Raw genomic sequence first — 24,283 nt, 5'->3', positions numbered from 1 at the left:
GCTCTGCGATTCTCTGGTTCCAATTCTTCACTATTTGTTAGGAGCAGGAAGGAGAGATATTGTGTCGCTCAGACAGCACGAGAGACCGAGATCCAGAGACAGAAAGAGGCCCTCGGCTAACATGAGGACATCATTTGGAGTTGTGTTTGTGTTGGAGACCGTGCAGCAAACCATCACGGCGCTCCACGTTGTTACGCCCAATCTGCAGAACGTTAAAGGATAACGTTGCATTTTAATTTAGCCTTATTTTACTTGTCATATGAATCTCTGTTGCTTCCAGGAATGTTTCCAGAGGAACTTTATTGGTTTGTGTTGGAAACAGGACAGGCTAACAAACACCGTTTAATAACCACAACACAGAAGAAACGGTTAGCTAAACCGTTAATCACTGCGGATAGCGGTGCTGTGCGTCCTACGTCGCGGGTGGGACGCTTAAAAAGCGTTGACAGGAGCCACCCACATGCTTGCGCTCTGATAGAATCGGCTTAATTATCACAGTAAATCTCATGTGTTTGTGATTGGGTATCAAAAGCCTATAAATTAGAATATGATCACAATAACTGGGGCTTTACACAAACATGTTTATGGTTTCAGATTTAGCGATGAAGTTATTTTTATATCTCCGCAGCCCCCACAGAGCCGTTATTTCTTATTAAAATGACGGTATTAATATAGCTTCTGATTGAAATCAAAGATAAAAAAAAAAAAAAAAAATCACCAAACAAGACGAGGCAGAAATTCCCCCACCTCCTTAAAATCAACGTCGTTGCTCAAACCCCAAAGTGTTCTTGTTGTGACAAAGTGAAAAACCACAGTAGACGCTGTACACGCTCCGTTATACACTGGCTGTCACATCACCTCAGGAAATATTTTTGCAGGTCACATGTGCTGACTAAACAATGTGTTCTTGAATGCTGAAATTAGAAGTAAATAACCAAACCCATATATATATATATATGTATATATACATGTATATATGTGTATATGTATATGTATATAATGGACTGGTGACTCAGGCGTGACTTACTGTAACTCCGCTCTGCTTCGGGTGATAACCTCATTCACTCCGATTATGACTTATTCCAAGTATCAGAGGGAGTATCGGTGGGTTGCAGATGTTGAATGGTGAGTTCACTGTCATGTCATAAGAATGGAAATATAACGTATTTTAAAAGGACCTTTTTTTCACACGGCACCAACAATAAATCAAACTTAAGAGCGCCAAAAATAATGAAAAAACTAATTCAGTTTGATTAAAAATCAACCTCTGAAGACCGGATCACTTCTAAATGTTTTACTGCTTTCAGAAATATCATAAAAACTCTCCTGTATGATGTCGTTGTGAACGAGTGGGTCACCGAAATTTAATGTAGGTTCTTTCTGAACTTCAGCTTGGAGTTAAAAAAAAGTAAAAATAACAGCCAAGTTGGTTGAACGTCTCTGTTGACTTTGATGGGAGACGCTGGCGGAGTAATAAAAAGATAAAGAAACAATAGAGAGATCACACATCGTGGCGCTGTTTGCGGATCTAGAAGGTGTTTTTGTTGCGGTTGGCGATATTATATAGAGCAGCTGTTATTTATATAGGACCCACACCTGCCCTGCTGACTCCCACCATCAGTAAACAATGATTTACTTTACACACGCACAAGGAAACAGACTGTGTTTGTTTTCTCATGACAATGGTCCAGGTCACCAGAGCCTCTCAAGGAAAGGAATGACTGTAGTTTTATATTTCCCTCCACTTCCTCTCCACTTGTCTCCCTCGCTCTCCCTCTCCCTCTCTCTCTCTCTGTAGTAGCAGCAAAGACATGGGTTGGCATGCCGGTGCAGCTTACTCACCGGCCGCGTTAGATGTGTTTTGGAAAGGCTTTGTAATTGGAGGCGAGTCGTTATCTTTAGCCAGAGCCGAGCGGAGCGCGGCTCAGGCCCAGACATTAACTCATACTTTCACTCTAACTCAAGCAGGAAATATAATGTCATCCACTCTGTCACGAGCACAATCGCTCAGCGCTCTCTGTAAACTATCGCAAGGGAACGCCGGTTCAGGGCTCAAGGATATTGATGTTTCTCTGTGCGCAGGAAGGAGGGAGAGAGAGAGAGAGAGAGAGAGAGAGGAAAAATCTATATAGTGTGTGTATCTCATCGACACATATGTGTAATTATTTTACATGGCGCAGGCACCGAGGCAATGGATTAGAAAGACTAGTGTGTGAGAGGAGAAGCTTGAACTGTGTGTCTGCTAAATTTATCATGAGGCCTTTGGGAGCGTTGAAATGAGAACAGTGGCCTATTACTGCTAAGAAGGTGTTTTATTGAGAATACGCCGACATGCCACCCCAGGGAGAGTGCCGGGGGAGAAGAGTGTGGCTGTAGCCTAAACCACTTTGTGTGTGTGTGTGTGTGTGTGTGTGTGTGTGTGTGTGTGTGTGTGTGTGTGTGTGTGTGTGTGTGTGTGTGTGTGTGTGTGTGTGTGTGTGTGTGTGTGTGTGTGTGTGTTTGTTCGTGCGTAGTTGTGAGCATGTCACTTGTCTTTTTGTGTGTGTGTGTGCGTGAGCCGTCTTGAGGGTGTCAGATAGAAAAATAAAGGCGCCTTTTCTTCCACTTAATTATTCACCATGATATGTATTGGAATTGTCACTTTTGACACTGGAGGTGTCCCAGTCAATAATTTATATAGGTCAGGCCAGCTTAGCAGAGCTCATTGTTAGTTATTAGCAGACGAGAGCGGCGGCTTGTTCTGCAGCCGCTCTTGTTTATTTTACCCGCGTGTTTGCGGACTGGAACGCATCCCACCAGCATTCCTTCATCCTCGGCCAAGGGGTTTACAGCTTGTTGATATGAAGCTGTGTTTCAGAGCGCTGTTAGTCAGCGCTGTGTTTATTGTCATGATAATTAACAAAAGTGAGGCGTTAATCTCGCCTCATGCCTTTCCTCTAATTCTTTGTTGAGTGGGTTGCACAAGTTGGAGGACCTGTTTTTATTGTTGCTACTAAAAGGAAATAAGGTCTTTATGTTTTTATGTACTATAGAGGGAAATGCGGTTGTTGTTGGATTGGAGGTGAGATTGGTTAAAATATATTTATATATACATAACACATTGACAGCCAGGCTTCTCTCTCTCTCTCTCTCTCTCTCTCTCTCTCTCTCTCTCTCTCCTCTGGTGAGTTCAGCAGGATCTCCAGTAGGTGGCAGGGTCCTGTTTTCCCTCTCCGTGTCTTTTCCCCTCACTGAGTGCACACGGGTGTTGAAGAGTGTGATGATATTATGACAGCTAATTGCTCTCATTGGGGACGGAGTCGGATGGATTGCTTGGTTCCGTAGCAGCTGTAATGTTAGCTATTAATGTGAGTGGTTGTTTTTTTTTTAGCTCGTCTGAGGCCAAATTGTAGGATAAGTGTTATGTTTTTTTTTTTAAAAACTGGAAACAAGTTTATGCCGCTGTGGTTGATCTTTCTGACCGAATGCACACAAACTTGCCGTGGAGCTCCCGCGACTGGTCGCGTGCGACGGTTCAAGTCTGCACATTAAAATTCTGCGGAGGCAAAACAAACTGTTCTCGTATACATCATGTTACTCTGAAATGAAACGCATGTGTCCCAGCTTGGGGAATTTGAAAAAGGAACAAGGGAGAAAAAAACACAATAAGTACAAAGCGTCTGAATTGTTTGTTGCGTTTTGTTGTTTTCAGCATGTGAAATGAGTTGTGTCTTTGTTCCGCCACTGTAAACAATTCCATTTAGCAGAACAATAAAGGGCCCGATAGCGGGGGCCGGTTTTCTTTCTTTCCGCTGGATAGCTGTGTTTACTTATCTGTTGTTTAATTAAAGGGCCTCTTTTCTTTAGGCTCCCATTGTTTCAATAGTACGGCCGGAGTCCCGGCAAAGGGTCAAAGGGTTAACAGCCGTCAACTGTGTCCTTTTTTTTTTTCTTTCTTTCTTTCCTTCTTTTTTTTTTTTTTTTTCGAAAGGGGCCCCCCCACACAAAGGCACGGGTTCACCTGCAGCCCAGCCCGCGGCTCCCTATTGTGTGTGGCCCCATTTGAATTGATTATGTTTAGAGGGCTGGTCGTGATTGGTGGAGAAGGGCGTGGTTGATTGGATAGTTTTGTATCTTGTCAGCCGGGGAGCAACCTCGCGCGTGCAATCTGTCTGTATCCCGAGGAAGGTTGGAGGCTCCACAGCACAGCAGCGCTCGCTCTCAGCCTCCCTGCCTGCCAGTCCGCGTGTCTCTCTCTCTCTCTCTCTCTCTCTCTCTCCCCCCCTCTCTCTCTGACACACACACTCTCTCTCTGACACACTCTCTCTCTCTCTCTCTCTCTCTCTCTCTCTCTCTCTCCCTCGTCGCTCCGTTCTCCGCTCTGCTTCACTCCACACCGCGTGGCCCAGCACTCTGTTTACCCTGCCAGCTAAATGGAGTTTGTCAGGTTTGTCAATATGATTGATTTCTGTGATTTTTTTATTTTATTTGTGTGTGTGTGTGTGTGTGTGCGTGTGCCTGCTTTCTTGTGTGAGGGAAGGAAAAAAAAAAAAGACTTGACAATTTAATTTGACCGGGGAAAAAGAGAAAAGGAGGCTTTATTGTCTTGCCTGTCGTTGATGTTGTATCATTGCGATTGGTTAATTCCTGTCATGCAGTTTGTTGTGTGAGAGCAGCTATTATCCAGGGTTTACTTTGCCGTTGAGACGCCGAGAGGTTTACAAGCTCGTCCTGATAGGAGAAAGCAGGTGTCATGTACATTACTGCAGTGTATTGCATTTCAAAACAAGCCTGTATGGATTAGCTGCCTCTGTTTATCTGCCGGTGGCTTTACAGCATTTCACTTTCACTCCCAGCAACAGTTTGTTTGTGCTGCGCTTGTTTGTCAGTAAGATGCCCGGCCGTCTACAGCAAGTTTCTGTCTGCCATTTCACGCTGTTTGCTTAGTTGTGTTTACTTTGCCGATAGTGAGCGAACCAGTTCAGCAGGATCCTCTACTGTACTGTACCGCTGGTTGAATTATGGAAAGTTCTGGGAAAAACAGGAGTCAGGTCTGCCTTCTCTTTTACATGATTTGTTGCTTTTGTTCTCAGAAAAGGATTATATTATTGCTTTATTGTTTTGAATGTTTCCAGGGTACAGCATGTCAAGCGGGTAGAAAATCTGTAGCTGTGGGGTTTTTTTGTTTTTGTTTTGCTGGCTGTGTATTCTGTGATGATTTGTTAAACGAGAGCTGGTCAGACTGCGCTCGCTCTTTGAGTTTATGGCCTGGACTAATGCTCGCTCTCCTCGCGGTGTCACACTGAATTAAGACGGACGGGCACCGCTCTATATTTGACACCGTCGCCACAAAACCACGTTGGGTCGCGCTGTCACTCCGAATGTCATCGCTCGCTTCTTCCTGAAAAAGTTTTTTGAGTGTGTGAATGTTTGTGCGTTCTCCTGCGTGTGTGTACTTGCAACAAAAGGTGCTTTTAGGAGGCAAAGTTTTGGTCTTTTTCTTCCTTTTCTTTTCTCTCTGCCTGTCAAGTGTGAGTCTGATTTGACAGCTTTGAGGTTTTACACAGAAGACAGCTATTGACTTTCTGCTGCTTAATGACCTCAAGTGTCTTTACTCCAATTGATCTCGAGTAATACACTCACGCAACTGTGGAAAGGACTCGCATGTGATTCACTTTTTCCGAAATGCTGTATTTTCTGGTTTTGTCTGTTCGCGCTCACCACAACCAGTTTTGCACTGTTTTTCCGCCACCTTGTGTCACCGCAGAAAGAAAGTAGGTGTCTTTTTTAAAAAGTAAAAGGAGTGATGGAGGAGCACAGAGGAATGGGGGTTCGAGGAGGAGGAGGAGAGCGGAGCCCCAAACGGGGCAGCGTGCACCGTAATGCCGTGCAGCTGTGCCGAGACGCGCAGTTTGGGAGAGCTGGAGTGCGAGCTGATTGGGTTGACAGTTTGTAATCAAAGTTGATTTATTGTTCATTAGTAGTGCATTAGCCCTTTCAGGCAGGGGCGTTATTTGTGCAGTGGCCTGTCAAGGCGAGGGGCTGCGAGCACCTGTCATTTCTAAACCATGACATAGGCAACCAGATATTAGCCGTGTACCACGGAGGAGAGGAAAGGGGAAGGGGGGGGAGTGTTAGGTGCACAGGGGGAGCTCGCCGGGGCAGCTATCCTTTACAGGGACGGTCTTCACTTTGTACTGGAGGCAGGCGGAGAGAGAGGAGAGACGGGGGAATAGTTTAGCAGTGATATAGTGAGCCACCAGCTGCTCGCCGCTGTTATTTCCCCGGCTTTCACCCGACTGAAGCATGTTTTTACTTGAAAAAAAGAAAGAAGAAAGGAGGGGGGGAAAAAAAGGCTTTCATTCATCCCTTTTTTCTTTCTTTTTAAGGGTCATTACTGCTGTGAGTTTGTGCGTGTGTTTCAGATAAGATTAACTCTTGAGATGTGTTTCAAAGGGTTGAGATCATAACCAGATTACACGCTGTAGAGTGTTTTAAGGCAGAAGGTCTTCTTCACCACTCATCTCTGTCACGACCTACATATATATATATATTTATACATATATATTTATATATATATATATATATATATATATATATATATATATATATATATATATATATATATATATATATATTTTACAATAAGCTACGTGATGATCGAAAAATAATTGGGTCGGTTTATTTGGGGCGTGTGTGAAGTTGTTAGTTGATGCTATAAACCTGCTGCTCCCACCGAGCGTCTTTTCCTCTATAATTGTATTAATTAGCTTTATACTTTTTATATGAGTCACGTAACACGACAGCATTAAGAGCACGATTTGAGTCCCTCTCGTCCGCCGTCATGGAAACAAGGATTAGCTCTTTGCTGGTGTGCAGAGAATAGAAACAATCTGCGCGAGGATGTGTCAGCCATTGTCTTTTAACTACGGTTTCATTTAAAAGGGATTTTAGGGAGGCTGTGATCTTAATTAAATCTCAAACCGACTACAACGTGCACAGTTGTGTAACCGGGGTAGAGCCGGTAACGCCTTCAGTTCACCCCAAACGGTGATGGTGAGGCGTTTCCGGGAAAGGTGAGAACGGTGGTGTGTGTGTGTGTGTGTGTGTGTGTGGGACGCTAGCTGTCACGCTGAATTTGTAAGCCAGGTTTCAGAGCTCAAAACGCCTCGTGGCTGTGAAATAAGCACTTTGGGAGGTGTGGCTTGAGAGGTCAAAAAAGAGTGACGGGACATTGAGTCACACGGCGAAATGAAACGGAGCACTCTGGGCTTTTTCTGTGAACCTGAATGATTTTTTTTGTAGAAATGTCAGAGTTGTTTTAATGTTACAAGTATTAAATATGATACTATTTGTACAAGAAAATACCCGGTCATTGAGTTTAGTTTTTTTCATTTTGAATACATTTTCTGAAATGAAAATAGTTAAATGGTGGTGATGCAGAGGATGGTGTCTGTCTGTCTGTGTGTGTGTGTGTGTGTGCCTCTGTGTGTGTGTGTTGTGTGTGTGTGTGTGTGTGTGTGTGTGTTGGGGGGGGGGGGGGGTCACCTGCAGCGTTGGCTGCCTCCAGTGTGGGGAAACGGCGTCCAGAGCTCTCAGCTCAGCTGTTTGTGTGTGTGTGGGACGAGAGCTCGCTCACTTTGTTTGTTTGAACCCGACACCGGGACCAGAAAGAAAACCTGTTTGTTTGTATTTGGAAAAAAAGAAAAGTTAATTAAAACGCAATCTTAACCTTTGTTTTTACAGTTGCTCAAATAATTTGAGCCCCTCACACACACACACACACACACACACACACCCGCCCCTCTCACACCCAATTCAGGATATATAGTGTGCGGTGGACGGAGACGAGATGTGGCCCTGATTATCCTGTTTATGCGAGCTGTAAACATTTTTAAAACGGCTTGATTGTGGTTGACGAGGAAGGATTAATGGAGGTCCTAACACGCGTAGGGACGGGTAGCTCTGTCCTGCCTTTTTCAAATTCTCTCGGCTGACTGAAGAAACTAGGATCTGTTGCTGTGTACACAAATTGTGTTTTGCAACAAATTATCGTTATTTTTTATTGTTCGGGCGAAAAGATGATCTGTGTGAATATACTGGCGTCTATTTTATTTTTATTTTATTTTAAGAGGGGGAATAAACGCTCTCCACCTCAGAGATTTCAATCAACCTGCCTGGACGAGATGGAAGCCAGTCTTTCCAGTCTCGTCGACGACTAATTACGCTCACACATCACTCAAGTACAATAGCTCCCGTGAAACCCTCATTGCGGCTACATTTTCATGCAGGAGATCACAGTCGGGATGGGAAGTCGTTTCCTTGCGCCACTGCAGGCCAAGGTAAAACAACAGCATCAAACGGACTAGACTCTGTGATTTCTCCAGGGCCTGTTATTTCTTTTTTTTTACTTCTCCATTCCATTTGATGCTCCTACAAAACAACATGACCCCAGGGAGCACAAATGAAAATTTGATAAATCTCAGCTTCATTTTTATTTATTTATTTTTCCTTTCTTTTTTCTTTTTCTTTTTTCCTTTCAGCCACGCTGCACCTCGTGCGGCCGGTGAAACGTCTGTGTCGGTGTCTCACTGACATTCACCTCCCTGTCCCTCATTCCTGTTGCCTTTTTAATTGCCTCGGCGCCGGGGAAAGGGGGCTATCTTCCATCGGCGCTCACCCCTACTCCTTCTCACCGGGCTTTGACCTCTGACATGTGATAGGAAGGGAGGGGGGGGGGGGGGTCTAGGGGACCGTCTTCATTAACTCTGAATCAGTGACTGTCTAACACTGTCTAATGCGGTTTATCTTCCCTCATTTTCACGTTTTTCCTCTTGAAGTTGTCTTACTGTAGGTGTCCTTTAATGCCAAATGCTTCATGTACTGTCTGTCTGTCTGTGTGTGTGCGTGTGTGTGTGTGTTGTCACAGGTGGTGCAATGAATTATGGTATGAAGGATATGAGTGATTCATATCTTTGTCAAAAGGAATACTTCTGTTCATACTGAACATACAGTACTCTCTTTCGCTATATGGAAAACAGGTTTTGTTCCTGCACATGTGCCTGTATGTGCTTGTGTAATTTAGCATGCCACAGTTTAGATTTGTGTGTGTGTGTGTGTGTGTATGTGTGTGTGTTTGGCCAGCAGGCCTGTGCTGGTTACAGTATGTTGCCTCCAGTCACTCGGCAGCTGTGTGAGAACGTTCCAGGTTTGCATGTTTGTGTGTGGGAGGCACCTGGAGAGCACCACACCTTGGTGAAATTCATAAACGTCAGCTCTTTCTGGCATCCTCACAATGTCCTCTTTTTCACACCCTCGTATCGGCGGAGCAGATTAGAGCTGTGGCTCGGTGGATCCCTCCAGTTATTAGCCCGGTGCACAGCCTCCTCTCAGACTATCTTTAGACGGCGATATATTTCGGCGGATCATCTGGTGTCATGATGTTATCCCGAGGAGATAAGGGAGCTCACCATATGGGAGTGCTCTAAATGGCGACTGGCGTCCTGTGTTTGCGTTAAATGGGCATGATGCAGCGGCCAGGGCAATATTTTTCAGTTAAAGTGCTCCCTCCCGCCTTTCCTCTCAATAGGATCCAGTCTTAGGCAGATTTTCACTCCTTCAGCACAGGATTAAATGGTAGTAGTTACATTGATCAATAGGTTAAGAAGCACACAATCCCTCTTGCTGCTAATGACCTCAGTAGTAATGGGTAATAAAATGGGGGTCTGTAATAGCCTCTTGCCGGGGCCGTGCACAGAGGGAGCTGCTCTAGCTGTAGTCACTGTGAGCCAGACGCTCTTGACGAGGCGAAGTGTGAAACCATGATGAGATATACACCCAAGGTGTAAAGAATTAAGACGGTTGAATTGAAAGGAAATCTCGGTGTAATTTGTAATGAAATTGGCAGCTATTGAGAGCTGAAGTGTGTGTAAAAAAAAAAAAACACACACAAAGAAACCTCTGTGTTAACGTGGATTTAGGTCTCCATTTTTTTCTTCCCCTCTCACATCACACTCTATATAATGTGGCATGACAAAATGATTATACTTTTGAAAATAAGGCTAAATTTACAGCTTTAACACGGTAGTAAAAAATAGAGCATGACAAGTATGGAGTAGATTTTTAATGCACGCAGTTAAAGCAAAGCTTAAAAAAAAAAGGGGTGTGTGTGTGTGTGTGTGTGTGTGGGGGGGGGGCATTATTATTTATCCTCGGTGTGGGGGTGGGGGGTAAATGTCATGTTTAGACGGGGACTATATATCACATCATGTACGGCGCTTGCACGTCAGCAAGACGGGGCCGACCGGTTGACCTTCAAAATAGTTCATCAAAATTAGCGGAAAAAAAGAGGAAAAAAAAGAGAAAAGGACTTCAGTGGATAATGACTGTGAAATTAAGGAAACGGGAGGCCGGGGCTATGCAAATGACAGGACAAGTCATGTGCAAAAGTCAAGATGAACTGCATATTAAGACATAATACGTGGGGGAATTAATATTGCATTTTCCCTCCTCGCGCCCGCTGCCGCAGATGAGAAATGTGGCGTGTGCGTGAGTCCTGGGTGGGGCCGGGCCTCAAGGAGGCGGCACCAGCGCGGCGCGGCGGCGCTCTGTGAAGTTAACCGAGAGCATCAAAGCCGGTCCGTCCCATTTGACATCGCTGCCCTCTCCTCCGCATTCTCTTTTTTTGCAGTACAAGCTGTTCATTATGGCGGCGCTTTGTTTGTGTTTTTAAGGTGATATGCACTGCAGGAGGAGCGTGTCAAGAAGAAGGCGCCTTCGCACAGCGAAATCGCATTCAGACAATGCATGAAAAATTCAAAGGGGGGGTGTCATTAGCCATGAGGCGGCCACACAATTTGGGTAACCTTGGCGGAGACGGACTGTCACTGACGGACTCTCTCCGCTCTCTATCAGCTGCTGACATCAGCCTGAGAGATACACATTTTAACACACACTTATGCACATACATTACTAATGTGTGTGTGTGCGCGCCACGTGCACAAAAGCACGATCGTCCGCCGCACTGGTAACACCTGCGAAGACGCAGGACTATCGAGCGCACCTTCCATGTCATCCGAATGACGAGGGAAGGAGCTTTTAATGGCATCATGGCGGTGAGTGGCAGCATCCAGACACACCGCCGAGTCCCCGACGCCGCCGGAGCAATTAAGGCACCCTGACAACTGTGTGGGGGGGCTCTTCAGTGTCACAACACATCACTTGTTTGTGAGGAGTCACGCACTCGCACCTTTCTGCTGGGAGTTAGTTAGGGGGGTCCTGCTTGTCCTCCGCCGTGGCTCCTCCTCCTCCTCCTCCAGGCACTCCGCGTCTTCACGACAACAGATCGCCGTTGACAGCGTCCCTGATGAAATGTTCTCACATGACGTGTCCCGCTGCATGCGACGAGCGAGCAGCACGCTGCATCTTTGCTGTTTATTTTTTGAGGCAATCTTTTGCCTCCTCAGGTGTGTTTGCCGTGGTTCACATCAGATCAGGTGTTGAGATGTTGTGTGTGTGTGTGTGTGTGTGTGTGTGTGTGAGTGGGAGGATGGAGGATGGAGCTTGAAGGTTGGGGTGGATGCTTTGCTCCACAGGCATGATCCACGCCTGGCTGTCTCGTGTCCTTTGGCCCGCCTCAGTCTGCTGTGGTGTCACAACGGTTAGAGGGGTTGGAATGTGTGTGTGTGTGTGTTTGCTGGAGGGTGTGTGCAGCTTGTGACACGTCAAGATGACACTTGAGATGAATCCAGTCAAAAGCAAGACGCCATTTTATATTCATATTATATGGTGTATTTATTTGTAGTCTTTTGGCGAGCGCTATTTAGTCATCAGCCTTCTTTTTTCTTTCTTTTTTCACATTTGAGTTTATTGGTTTGCTTTTTGTCTCCTGCATGAATTGTGCACTGTATTAATGGACTCTTGGTGTTTTGACATCCCTCTCCTCGCCTTTTGTGTGTCCGTGCAGGTTCCAGTTTCAGTGGCTATGATGACACCTCAAGTGATAACTCCACAGCAGATGCAGCAAATCCTTCAGCAGCAAGTCCTGAGCCCTCAGCAGCTCCAGGTTCTCCTCCAGCAGCAGCAGGCCCTCATGTTACAGCAGGTAACGTGCACCTGACTCTCACGTCACACACATCTGCTGATCGTCTTATGCACAGACGGGCATTATTACAAAGGCACATTCACGTTGAGCTGCTTTTCTTCTGCCTCAACATTCCTCATAGTATTAAAAAAAAGTTTAAAAAAAAGAAAACGACCGACAGACTTTCACTCACGTGTCGCCCTTCGCGTCTCTTCTGCAGCAGCAACTCCAAGAGTTCTACAAAAAGCAGCAGGAACAGCTCCACCTCCAGCTTTTACAGCAGCAGCCACAGCAGCAGCAGCAGCAGCAGCAGCATGCAGTCAGCAAGCAGAGTAAAGAGGTAGGCTGACATCACTCCCAATTCTTGCCATTACCAAACCCCGTCGGCCAGACAGAGCATGGAAGGCATGTGTGCTCCCTCCCTCGACCCCATCTGCTTCCAGACTGTGGTTAAAGTAGAGGAGAGAGAGGAGAGAGGGGGGGAGGGAGGGAGGGGGGGAGGGAGGGAGGGGGGGGGGGGGGGGATCAAGTGCACTCATGCTTCTGATTAGCATGTCAGACCTGCTGGATGAATGGTAACAACTGACTGATACAGTGCTAAGAATACAGCGTCTCTTCTTCTCCCTCTCCACGATATTTTATGGAGCCTGAGCCTCGGCCCATTGTTCTAGATGTTGTTGTTTTTTTTGTGTTTTTTTTTTCTGTTCCAAGTAAACAAGTGTCCTGTGCAACAAAGAGATGACCGCTCCTGTGAGCCTCGTGTAGGACATAATGAAAGGCAGCGTATAAATCTGAGAGGCTTTTCTCGGTAATTAACATGGAAATGGCAGAGGAAGAGAAGGCATGTAATTGTGAGATATCAGTGCAGAGAGCGCTCCCAGCTTTGTTGCCTGCCCTCCCTCCCTCCCTCCCTCCCCCTCTCTCTCTATATATCTTTCTCGCTCCCTCCAGTACAGCAGGGCTTGCTCATTGGCAGCAGCTTAATGCGTGTTAATGACCGGAGGATACAGGCATCACTGTGGACAAAGCAAATTATTATTGTGCGGTCAGAAGGAGTTCAAAGACGGATCTGGGACTTTAATTTTTTTTCGTCTCTCGTCCCCGTTGAGTTGGGCGTCCGGAGAGCGGAGGAAGCACAGAAAAAAATGACGCCCCGGCGTTAAAGAGGCGGGGGCGCACGCACACAGCCACGCTCGCGCTCACTCACACGTCCGCGTCCTGTCGGCGCTCCCGACTTCAAAGTCGCAGCTCCCTAATTAATGAACTGCGGGCTTCAGTTTGGACAAGTTGCGGCGTGATGCGCCCATAAATCAACATGACAGCAGAGCTCCTCGGCCTCAGATAGGGCCTGTCACCGAGTCGCATCTGATGTAAACACAAGAGGAACAGGGCAGAAAGGGGAGGGGAGGGAGGGGGGCAAGGAGGTGCAATTGATCAGTTGAATGGAGCATGAGAATAAAAGAAAAGCCAACTTTTGAAGCATATTATGTATGATCACAGGAAATGGATGCAGCCTCGAGAGGCTCTCCCCCTCCGCCGATGTTTTCTTTCTCTCCCCATCGCTCTTCTTTTTTCTTTCTTTTTTTTTCCAGTCGCATTTCGAGCAGCCATCAAAAGACAGAGTAAGAATTATGCAGTGACTCCCCTGTGGCTGCCAGACAATAACCCCCTGTTGTTGCTTTGTGCCTCCTTTTATTTTAAAGACATCAGAATTTAGTTTTTCAAAGATCTTTAACTTTTATATTTGAAGCTTGACAATAAAGGCCTGCCAGTGTCACTCTTTATCATTTGTCAGGGACTGTATTTTTCTCTCCCTCGTGCCACTTCTTGTTAACCTCTTATTTGGTCTATTGGGTCTGGGGGGGGTTTTAATGTGTCTGCATGCTGGGAGCGCACAGGAGCTCCTGTCAGCTGATGGGACCAGAAGAAGAGAAGAAGAAGAAAAAAACATGTGAAGGGGAGAGAGTTAAATTCATTTGATTTTTCTTTCTTCCCCCTTTTTTCTTTTTTTAAAAAGCCACCCTCTATTTATTTAGCGTTTTTGATGAAAGACATTGTTCCTTGTGAACTCCCGCCCCCGTAGCACTGTTATCTTTGTCTCAGGCTGTCAGGGAGGAGCTGGAGAACAGAAAACCACTGAAGACATGAGAAACTTTTCTCCCACTGATGGAAGGGAGGAATAAAAAGAACCAAAAACACCTTTTCATGAATAGGAAAGATCAGAGCGGATCACAGGGCCACCTGCATGCCGGGTTTCACCGAGACCCCTGCGAGATCTCTGCCTCTCTTTCCTCTTGTCTCTCATTTTTGGCTCAGATGAGCACATGAGCCCGTGAATCAATGTGGTTACTCCTCAATTATGACCCTGCGCTGCCACTGTCAAAGCGCCTTCCTCCCGCTGATTGATCCAATGAGACGACCCCGCTCGCCGTAATAGACGAGCTCAGCCCAGAGCTTTATTTTTAGCGAGGCCGGTGCAGGGGCGGCGGGCAGGGGAGGTGGTGGTGGTGGTGGTGGGGGGGGGGGAGTGTAGGAGGGTGGAGAGGAAGGCCTGCTAGACCTTTGACAAGCTGAAGGGGGAGTAGGGGGGGGGGGTGCTGCGTTTTATCTGGCTCTTTCAGTGGTTTTTCAGAGCCGCCAGCGAGTGACCTGACAGCCGCGCTGCACCGAGACCTTTTTCTCGTATGCACTCGATTGTGAGAAGTAAACAAAGTGGTGTATCCTGTGTTTGGTAACAGGGCGCGGCGCACAGCTTGGCAGCCCCGGCACTGCTTTTAGTGCCCCCACCTCCCCCACCCCACCCGCTTGACAACTGGCCTTGTATACTCACAAACAGGCCGGCAACATCCTGTTGAGTCTCCGGCATCCTTATCTCATAGACAATACAAAAGGTGTCCTGATGGACGTTGTCGTTTTCAATTGGAGATGATTGTAATGGAGTGATGAAGAGAAATAAACTCTTTCCGGAGAGTTGACTGTAGATTCGTCGAGAGCAGGGGCTCGATGAAAGGGTGAAAAGTCGTCTGTCCTCTGTGACCCTGCTGTGTAAATAACAGCTCTCAGTTTGTTTTGACTCACAGGAGATTGGGGATATCAGATGATTTCCTTATATTTATTATTCTGACTTCTCTTTTTTTCCTCCCGTCCATTTTCTTCTCTACTCTCGTACGATTCTATTTAAATTTTTTTACCCCATCAAAGTTCACACTTTTCACTCACCGGAGCCAAAAATATGTATAAAGGCACACCGGCTTTTCATTAAATAGTTCCTTGATGAAACAGCCGCAGCAGAGTCAGATCAACAACACAGCGATCTCCCAGTCGGTCCACAGCGCGTGGCTGAACAACGCTGGCTGCGCTGGTTGTGTGTGTGTGTGTGTGTGTGTGTGTTGGGGGGGGGGGGTATCCCTGAGCTCAGCGCCATGCCTGGGAGAGTTGTGAGAGTTGCTAGGGTGGTTATTAAGCACTCTGATTTAGTCACACGTTGTTTGCTGAATTATGAATGGCTGTAATTAAATTCCTGTGGCTCTTATTATGAATGATTAACTATGTTGTTTCATTGTTTGTCATTTGCCTCCCGACTCCTCGTTAATTAAGGGAGAGAGAGAGAGAGAGAGATGTATACCCCACCTGTCGTAAGTGGGCCCGGACAAAACCCACACTAAAGGCACACATTTATGAAAATCACGCCGGTCTATCGTGTGTTAGCGCACGCAAAATCCATTAACATTTTTTAATGAATGAACGTGTTGTTCTAAAGTGTTCCGTTCCAAAACCTTTGAACTCTGTCGTCTTGATCTAACAAATGTTTTTCTTCAACGGCATACATGAATCCAGTATTGTACAAACCTGAAATTCAGCTTCACATGTTAGCACTGGCTGTTATGCTTCTCTCTCTATATATATATTTACATACATGGGTGTTTGCTAATGGTGTGCCACTCTATCTTGTTTGCGTCTGTGTCTCCAGCAGCAGGTGTCGGCGCAGCAGTTGGCCTTCCAGCAGCAGCTCCTGCAGGTCCAGCAGGTCCAGCAGCAGCATCTGCTCAACCTTCAGAGGCAAGGGCTGCTCACCATCCAGCCCGGACAGACCGGCCTGCCGCTGCACTCCCTCACTCAGGGTCAGTACCTGGTGTCACGCAGCACTGTGCTGAGCTGCTAGCCTGTCCGTCAGTCCATCATGTCCGACGCTTATTTATGTGCTAAAAATGTGTACCGAGAGACACAAGCAGATGTGTTGGGCTCATGTTAATACATCTGTTTATTGATATATTGGATGATCCATCATGGTGAGTTCCTCCACCTGCTATGATGGGATTTGTTCCCTGAACACAGCACATGACCGTGTTTTTAATGATAAGAAACTATTCTCCCTACACATATAGAAAACATCTAACCAGAGAAAGCATTCAGTGGTAGTGGAGCAGCTAACGCTGTCATGCAGAGCTATCGGTGTAGCATTGTAGCCGTTTTACCGACACGTGCAGGTGCACATGTATCTCTTTTCTATCCAGACTGGTTTCATCTGCTACTATCGCTCGGCCACAATACCTGGGCAAATTTGTTTAGCCAAAGTGAACAAAGCACCTCTTTTAAGTGTGTAACCGCACAGTGTTTCAGGACACACCTAGTGCAAATCACTCAACAACTCGCTCACTCAACGGCATCTTAAGCCTCCTGTCCGGGTTCACTGTTTACTGCTGTTTGATCGCGGCTTGCTACACCTTGTTTATTAGAGGTAGAAAATGTCCCACTGTTCAGAGTGTCCGTGCTTTGTCCTTGAACTCTCCGTTCCTGCAGCCTGTGATTGGCATCCCGGTGGCAGTCTCCTTCAGCCTGAAGGGAAGACTGGATCTATTGTTCAGCAAAATGCCAGTGAACTTGTCATTGTGAAACGGCCCTGTTACTCGATAGGGAGTCAATACTTTGTTGTTTGGCCAGGAAGTTTATGTCTTTATTTATTCTTTAATATTTTCTCAAGGAGTGGTTCCCCTTGTGACAAAGACGTTCGTCATAAGGGTTTTGGAACATGACATTGACTATTCATTCCCAGCAAAGACAAACAGTTTTGAAATAACAAGATAAGCGCGATAAGAGCGGGAGGGGTTCGGTGGGTGCGCTTAGGTAATAGGCAAACACAAACACGGTTTGTACAGTGCTGTTATTGTTTGGACTGGCTATGGAATCACTCATCCACCCGCAGACGATTGCCATGGGCACAGGCGTGGAGCGCCGCTGTGTTGTGAGCGCGCTTCGCTGAATTGCTCTGTGTCAGAAGGCTGGCAAACACGCACACACCCTTTGAGCAAAGCCTTATGTGGCGATACGGCGAGGTACTGTGCTCTTGATGGATTTCACAACAGTCCCAGAACATCCTGTTTATTGTGTGCCATCATCAAATACCCCCAAGGCATCTCAGCTCATCAAAACAGGGGTAGGTGTACTGACTCCGTGTCCCTTTTTTACCTTTTTGTCAGTTGTGAGTACACGTTGTCGGTTCATTGTGTTGAAACGGTGGTTTTAATGCATCTCGCCACGTGCTCAAGTTCTCTCTGAGACCTATCAACAACCTGACAAAAGATGAATCAATGTGGCCTCCTGCAGAGCGTCACCACACACTCTACCTTATTGAAATAACAGAGGAAGAATTGAATAGTTGAAGAATCACGAGACATTCTTACCTTTAATTCAGAGTGAGAACATTAGGACTCCACCCTCAACAATGTATTAATTTCATTTTTTCGCATAAATATCAAGATGAGGAACTGAATCCCCCCCCCCCCTCCCTGCCCACAATGTACAACTCGTGTTTTGTTTCTGTTTGTCTCAACCAGTCGAGCCCGGTTAGTTTGTCCTCGCCGTCCGTCGATGGTTAACTCGGTGCCTCCGACAGCTGTTCCAACACTTAGCCGAGCGCTTCAGGGCCCCAGTTTGTCTCCCTATTCTACACATTTTCTGCTTGACTGTTTGAAGTTATTGATGACCTTTCTGTTTTCCACATCACTAAACTCTTTCATGCACCAGTGGGCCAGGCCTATGGTGCTCAGATCTAATCTGCAACACTCTAGCTAGCAGTTAGCACTGCGTCGGAAGTGATGAGTTGATCTGCTCCGCTTTGGGTTCCCGGTGATTATGGATTCAAACTCGGGGGGCAGCAGAAGTTGGCGTGACTTTTTCAAACTGATGATTTTAATTTTATTTATTTATTTTTTCAAATGCCAGTTATCACATGCGATCATCTGTATTCTTTTCCAATGTGCCGAGACAAAGGAAGCCCAAAAATGTTGTCAGATGTGAGGTCTTGAAGGAAAAGCAGGAGTGCACCCGAAGCTCTCTGTGTTTTCAACACTGAGGCGCAGCTTGCAGCTCATGTTGTGCGTCGGTCTCCTGCTTCGCTACATCGCTGGCTGAGACAGATTACTGTAACGTTTTATTTTCTTTTCTTTTCCTGCCAAATCGACGGACTGAAGGAATGCATTTGAATTAGCCTCTGAAACATTTGATAGCGCTAATTAAGTATCAACTTGCAGATAGCGGTTTGGAATGAAAAACAATTGCTCACATTATCTGGAGCAATAATTTGTTTCTGTTGTCGTAAATTCTTCTGACATTAATGTTCAAAGTCTTGGAAGCGGCCAGACGGTATCTGTTATAAATTACAACAATGTGTTTGGGGAGGATATAACTCTCATAAATATAAATTTGATCCACCACCACCACCCCACCCCCCTCCTCTTCTCACAAAAAGCCTGTCCTCTTGACCTGATAAGTGAGTCAGTGGCTGCTCATGTTGCTCAGGTGTTGCATGCGTGTGTGTGTGCGCGTGTGTGTGTGTGTGTGTGCGTTCGCATGTTTACGCTCACACTCGGAGGTTGCTCCGCGAGAGGGTGAGCTCGTGTAGCTGCACAACATCATTTAAGCTGTCTGAGAGAGGCCAGTGGGACAGTGACAAGACAAATTTGTCGGTAATACGAAAGCAAAGAACGCGGCGAGCCATGAAGTGCTCACAGAACAGCGGCACATCGGGGACAGCGGCGGGTAACGCGGCTGACCTGTCAGTGATTGATACGTCCAGCGGCGGGCTACTGGTAATAGTTCCTGCAGCATTAGGACAGGACATATTTCAGGCCTAAGGGGTGCATATCAGCAGGCCAGTGATTACGGCAACATAAACAGGGGTGCAGTAAAGGTCCCAGCCCGACGGAACAATAAACTAATAGCGATGTCACTGACCCCCCCCCCCCCCCCCCCCCCCCCACACCCCTCTCCCCACGGCACCAGCACTGTGTGTGAGAAGTAACAGCTCGGTTTAAAGAGCCCGGGCCATTTTTTATTTGGGGGATGATGGCCTGCAACTGATGTCATTATGAACCTTAAATCAACTTTCCGCTTGCTCGAACATGGTCACCTGGGTACAGGGGGACAAGGACAGGAAAAGGTTGAAGAGCTCGGCCTGTCTGTGTGCCAGAGCTACCCTGCAGAGGTAAAATTGAGTTGAGAGGCCGGTGATCAATCAAGTGTCCCAACAACATACATTTTTTAAAGTGCTTGTCCGTATTTCCCGGGCCGTAATGAGTGGAATAGTTGTGTTGAAAAATGGAAAGAGGAAAGATAAACCAATCCGGCATTTAAAGGATGGACACGCCGGGGGACCCCAGGAAGAGGATTTCCAGATCAATGTCATTATGTGTCCCGCAGTAATCAGATGGAGAGCAACTCAATGCGTTTTGCCCAAACACAAAAATATAATGCCCTCCGAGACGTTGGCGTAATGATATTTTATTGTCATTTTATGTGGAATCATGAGCCATAGCTGTTGTTGGGTTTGAGGAGGTTAGGGTTAGATAGGAGCACCGAGAGGGGGAGAGCAATAAAACCCAGGGACCCGATCCAGAAAGAGACAGCTCGGTCCCACTCCGTTACCTCTCTCATCAGACCGGTCTATCCGCTGGCGGTTTCATCCGAGTAAACAGTGGTGTCGGGGTCACCAGGACCGCTGGGTAATTGAGCCAGTGTGGGCCGCCCTGTCAAGCACATCGGCTAAAAATACATCGCCCACTGTCACCGGGCACCAAGTGGAGGGGAGGGCGAAGGGGGGGAGGCGGGGAGGAAGGGGGTGGGGGCAAATGATTATTCCCGCTGTCGGAGCGCAGGACACTCGCATCACCGGTGACCTTCCGCTTCCGAACCAGCCATCACAGAAGAAAACAGGACAAAAAAAAACAAAAAACGTTTGCTCCGAAGTGTCCTCGTAGCATCAAGACAACAATGGATCTGGAAATGAGCACGCAGTGGATTAGCATGCTACAGCGCAGGCCGCAATATTAAGCATGTTTAGCCTGTCATGGACGTGCGCTTCGATTAGGGCACATCAAGGCGCTGAGCAGAATGAGGGAGAGTACGGGCAGGGCAGCACTGAGCGGGCGTGTTGGGGATATTCGAGTGAGGAAAGACGCTCCTTGGAACGTGGAAAGGTTATTGATTTGTCCTGTAATCGTTTCCTGCTCTTTGATATGCAAACGATCTAGTGTGAATTTACAGCAATCCTATCAGACTCATTTCACAGTTCTTAGCCCCTGCTTCTCTCCGGAGTCCTCCGCCTCATTAGGCCAATGTTCTCCATTACCAGCATAATTAAAATCTTTAGTAGCTTATCAAATTAAAAATACTTTTTTTTTTTTTCGCTGATCGTATTGAGATCTTCACCTCGCAGTTATTTTCCACAACAGGAATAAATTAAGACTAAGCATTTTGCGCACAATGTGCGACAATCTGGTGCTTGAAAGGAGCACTTCTGGTATCTATAGAGCTGGTGATGAAGGACGGGAGGGAGGGAGGGAGGGAGGGAGGGGGGTGAGGGGTCCGGAGAATATAAACCCAAGAAGATAAGCATGTGCAAATCATCTTTCATTTGCCAGTGCTCATTTTGAGAATGGATTTAATTAATTGTAATGTTAAACGAGCGGCCTTGCCCATTTGCTCCGTGGTTAAATTCACCACATATCCGAGGGCTTCCTTCACCGTGCGTCAAACATGCGGCTTATTTAAGCGCCGGGTTTACAATACCCAATACAAATCCACACACATTCCCCCCATTAGATCTTCCCAGTATGCTATTAAAACCAGGGTTATCCAGACGCTGTGAGTTTTGACTGAAAACACAAATAGCCACAGATTCTGCGCCCATGAGGCTTAATCTCATTCTTTACATATTCATCCTCATTTGTGTCAAAAATGAAAGCAGACTTTCTCCGGCACAGTAACAGACACAGCGTAGTTGGTCACACACATATATTGTGTGCCAACAAAGGCTCGCTTCTCTCAGACACGGAAAGTGGGGAGCACAAACACGGCATTATCCTTCTTCTTCATCCCGACTCTGGCCCTGGGTGTCGGGATCGCTGTCACTCACAGGCAGAGAGAAGAAGAAGAAGAAGAAGAAGAAGAAAAAAAAAAACCCACGATGTGTTTCCAGCGCACAGAAAAATGTCGTCTGTCTTCAAGGGATTTGTTTTTATTTATTCTGTGTGAGCTGCAGTGTGCTTGACTTGTTAAATGAGGTTTAAGTCTTCTGTGTCAATTGGAGGCGGTGCAGAGCTTTAAGTATTTTGCACATTAATGCGCTTTTGAGAATATTACCCCAGGGTCCTGTTTCTCAAGGAGGCAGGGGTGGGATGTTTTCTAGTGTCGCTATTGTAAACTTTTTTTTTTTTTCTTTCTTTTTTTGTGTCGTGTATGTTCTGCACCGCTCTGTTGTTGTGAGAAAATCATGGTGATTATTCAGATTTCATGCCTTGTCTGGATGTTAATTATTTACTCTGGGCATGAAATCTGCGTGAATGCCAGGGATTTGTGTATACAAACACGCTTCAGATCACAGGGAAAAAAATGGGAGGAGGTGGCGAGAGAGGGAGAGAGAGAGAGAGAGAGAGAGGGAGGCGAGAGCTCTCAGTGCATTACCCTGTAGTGGAATATTTTCTAATTAATACTGCGCTTTGTTTACAGACGCTTTGATTTAATTAAGTGATGAAGAAGAGAGTTGGATTAGCTGTTAATTGATTTAATTATCCAATTTGTTTGTCTCAGGCATGATTCCAGCCGAGCTGCAGCAGCTGTGGAAGGAGGTGACGACTGCCCACGTGAAGGAGGAGCACCACCACCACCACAACAACAACAACAACAACAGCAGCAGCATCCACAACGGCCACCGGGGCCTTGACCTGTCCTCCCCGGCACCGCCAAAGAACCCACTCCTCAACCAGCACGCCTCCACCAACGGGCAGTACATGAGTCACAAGAGAGACGGGTGAGTCACGAGGTCTTTTCATGTTTGCATTTTCTTCTCACATCGTTCCCGTGCTCTCACAACGAGGAATGTGGGCCGGTGAAGACACACAAGCTCCTCGCGATGGCTTTTTATACAGCGAGATCCCCGTTCCTTATTTGTAACCTTCAGCTGGTAATTAAACAGCCTTCATTGCCATCTTTGGTGTAAAGCAAACAGAAGGCCTTTTATATATTCCCATTTAAAATAGCCATTTCTCATAGGGCCTCAGTTGATAGACATGTCCCCGTAGAGTCTGCCTAGAGATTACTCTCAATTTATAGTGTGTAAGTATTATTTTCATTAAGGACGTCACAGTCACTGTTCTGTGTGCCTGGACACAGCTGGGGATTGCACAGGAACACCTGGAAGGAATGCAGGGATTTGGAGGAATGGGATCCCCACACAGTTACTAGAGGAGGGAGGGGGGGGGGGGGGTTCCGGGCATTGACCCTCGCCTGCTATTGTTTCAGTTGCACACGTTGGCCATTGCAGCTGTGACTTCAGCTGCACTGCCATGAGAACATTCAGATCAGCGTTCTCAGAACGGAAAACCAGTTCCTTGGGAACTTGTTTATGTATCATCACACCTGTCACATCAGGAATAACAAAAGCTTCACACCAACAACGAGCTATTATGCTCTAGAAACAACGAACCCTGGGCGTGTCGCATTTTTCAAAACCGAGATGAGTCACCCATCAAAAGAGGTTTGCTGGCGCGCGTCTGCGTCTTTTAAGGAAGGAATTAATTTGGCATCTTACGCATTTGCTTGTTTTCTTGCACCGAGGCCTGATCTTTGAGCCGCTCGCGAGGAGCCTCCAGGCACCGTGAGCTCACTGCGCAACATCTGACTTGTGTTCCAGTGATCAAAAACCTCCGCGTCGTTATGAAAGCAATGCGGATACAAAACATGTTTTAGCACAGTAAACCAGCAGGCCTTTGGAGGTGAAGAGGGGGGGGGGGGGGACATGGTGGGGGGGCTTGTAGAGAGGATCTGAGGCACTTGGAGAGGAATTGCTATGATCCGGTGATGGAGAGATACACACGGAAAGCAGCTATTTCTTTTCAAGCAGTGGTATCGCTTTTAAACAGCTTCGTGTTACCTGTGCGGACTTATCCTCTTTACTGTTTCAAAGTTATCTTCCAGCACAGACACTGGAGAAAAATAGAATGTAAAAAAAACGTGCGTTAGTTGCTCCCACAGTTGACAGTATCCACAAGCTTCCAGCCCTTCATCCAGAGTCTGGTGTGTGTGTGTGTGTGTGTGTGTGTGAAGTTAAAGACAAATCGCAGGGGAGGATATTGATTCGCTCACTCCATCACACGTTGTCGCAGGCGAGCAAACAAGGTGAGCGTCGGTGGCGGGGAAAAAGGCAAGAAGCAGCCTCGGCTGAGGGCTGCATGAAACATCGGAGAAGACACAACGCGAGAGCTGGCAGCCCCTCTGCCTCGCGCCGACTGTCAGAGATTAAAGAAGATGTCAACAGCAGTTTAACACGAGCTTAAGTGAAGAAGGCAGTCTGAATATTCCCCGCAGTATCTTAGATCTGTCAGAAAACCAAGCAGGTGATTCTCATCCTGCCCATCTGCTCGAGGGAGCGGCGGATTACCTGCGCCACGCTTTCCCGTGTGCAGAAAGAATGGACGACTGATACAAAGTGAAAACATTACTTGTTGACTGCTGAATGATGCTAATTTAGATCCACTCGGCCAGTAATCCCCTCTTGCGTTCGTTTTTTGAAACACTCCAAATCACACAACTTATCAAGAGCGTCGTTCCCGCCCCTCTCCTTTTTGATGATGCGGACTCAATTCTAATCAGACACCATGGGAAGAGAAATGAAATATTATTAAGTATGGTTATTCCAAGCGAGGCTCTGAGAAAAACGTCTGTGTT

General features: G+C 46.6%; 1 protein-coding gene across 9 annotated transcripts in view; it reads left to right on the top strand.

Moving 5' to 3' along the window:
- Positions 1–24,283, top strand: part of foxp1b (forkhead box P1b) — a 52,964-nt gene that overhangs the window by 6,250 nt on the left and 22,431 nt on the right. For 2 of the 9 annotated variants that reach the window (XM_079157143.1, XM_079157145.1), the window contains exons 2-5: positions 11,945–12,082; positions 12,282–12,401; positions 16,032–16,182; positions 22,148–22,367. In XM_079157143.1, coding sequence (XP_079013269.1) covers positions 11,963–12,082; positions 12,282–12,401; positions 16,032–16,182; positions 22,148–22,367 — 611 coding nt within the window. In that variant the 5' untranslated portion in view covers positions 11,945–11,962. Of the gene's footprint in view, positions 1–4,302; positions 4,427–4,922; positions 5,031–11,521; positions 11,639–11,944; positions 12,083–12,281; positions 12,402–16,031; positions 16,183–22,147; positions 22,368–24,283 lie in introns of those variants that run through there. The other 7 variants (XM_079157142.1, XM_079157141.1, XM_079157140.1 and 4 more) reach the window with 7 other exon arrangements.

This window comes from Pholis gunnellus, assembly GCF_910591455.1.
Source record: "Pholis gunnellus genome assembly, chromosome: 3".
Classification (NCBI taxonomy): Eukaryota; Metazoa; Chordata; class Actinopteri; order Perciformes; family Pholidae; genus Pholis; species Pholis gunnellus.
This window is presented reverse-complemented; position numbering and strand designations above follow the sequence as displayed.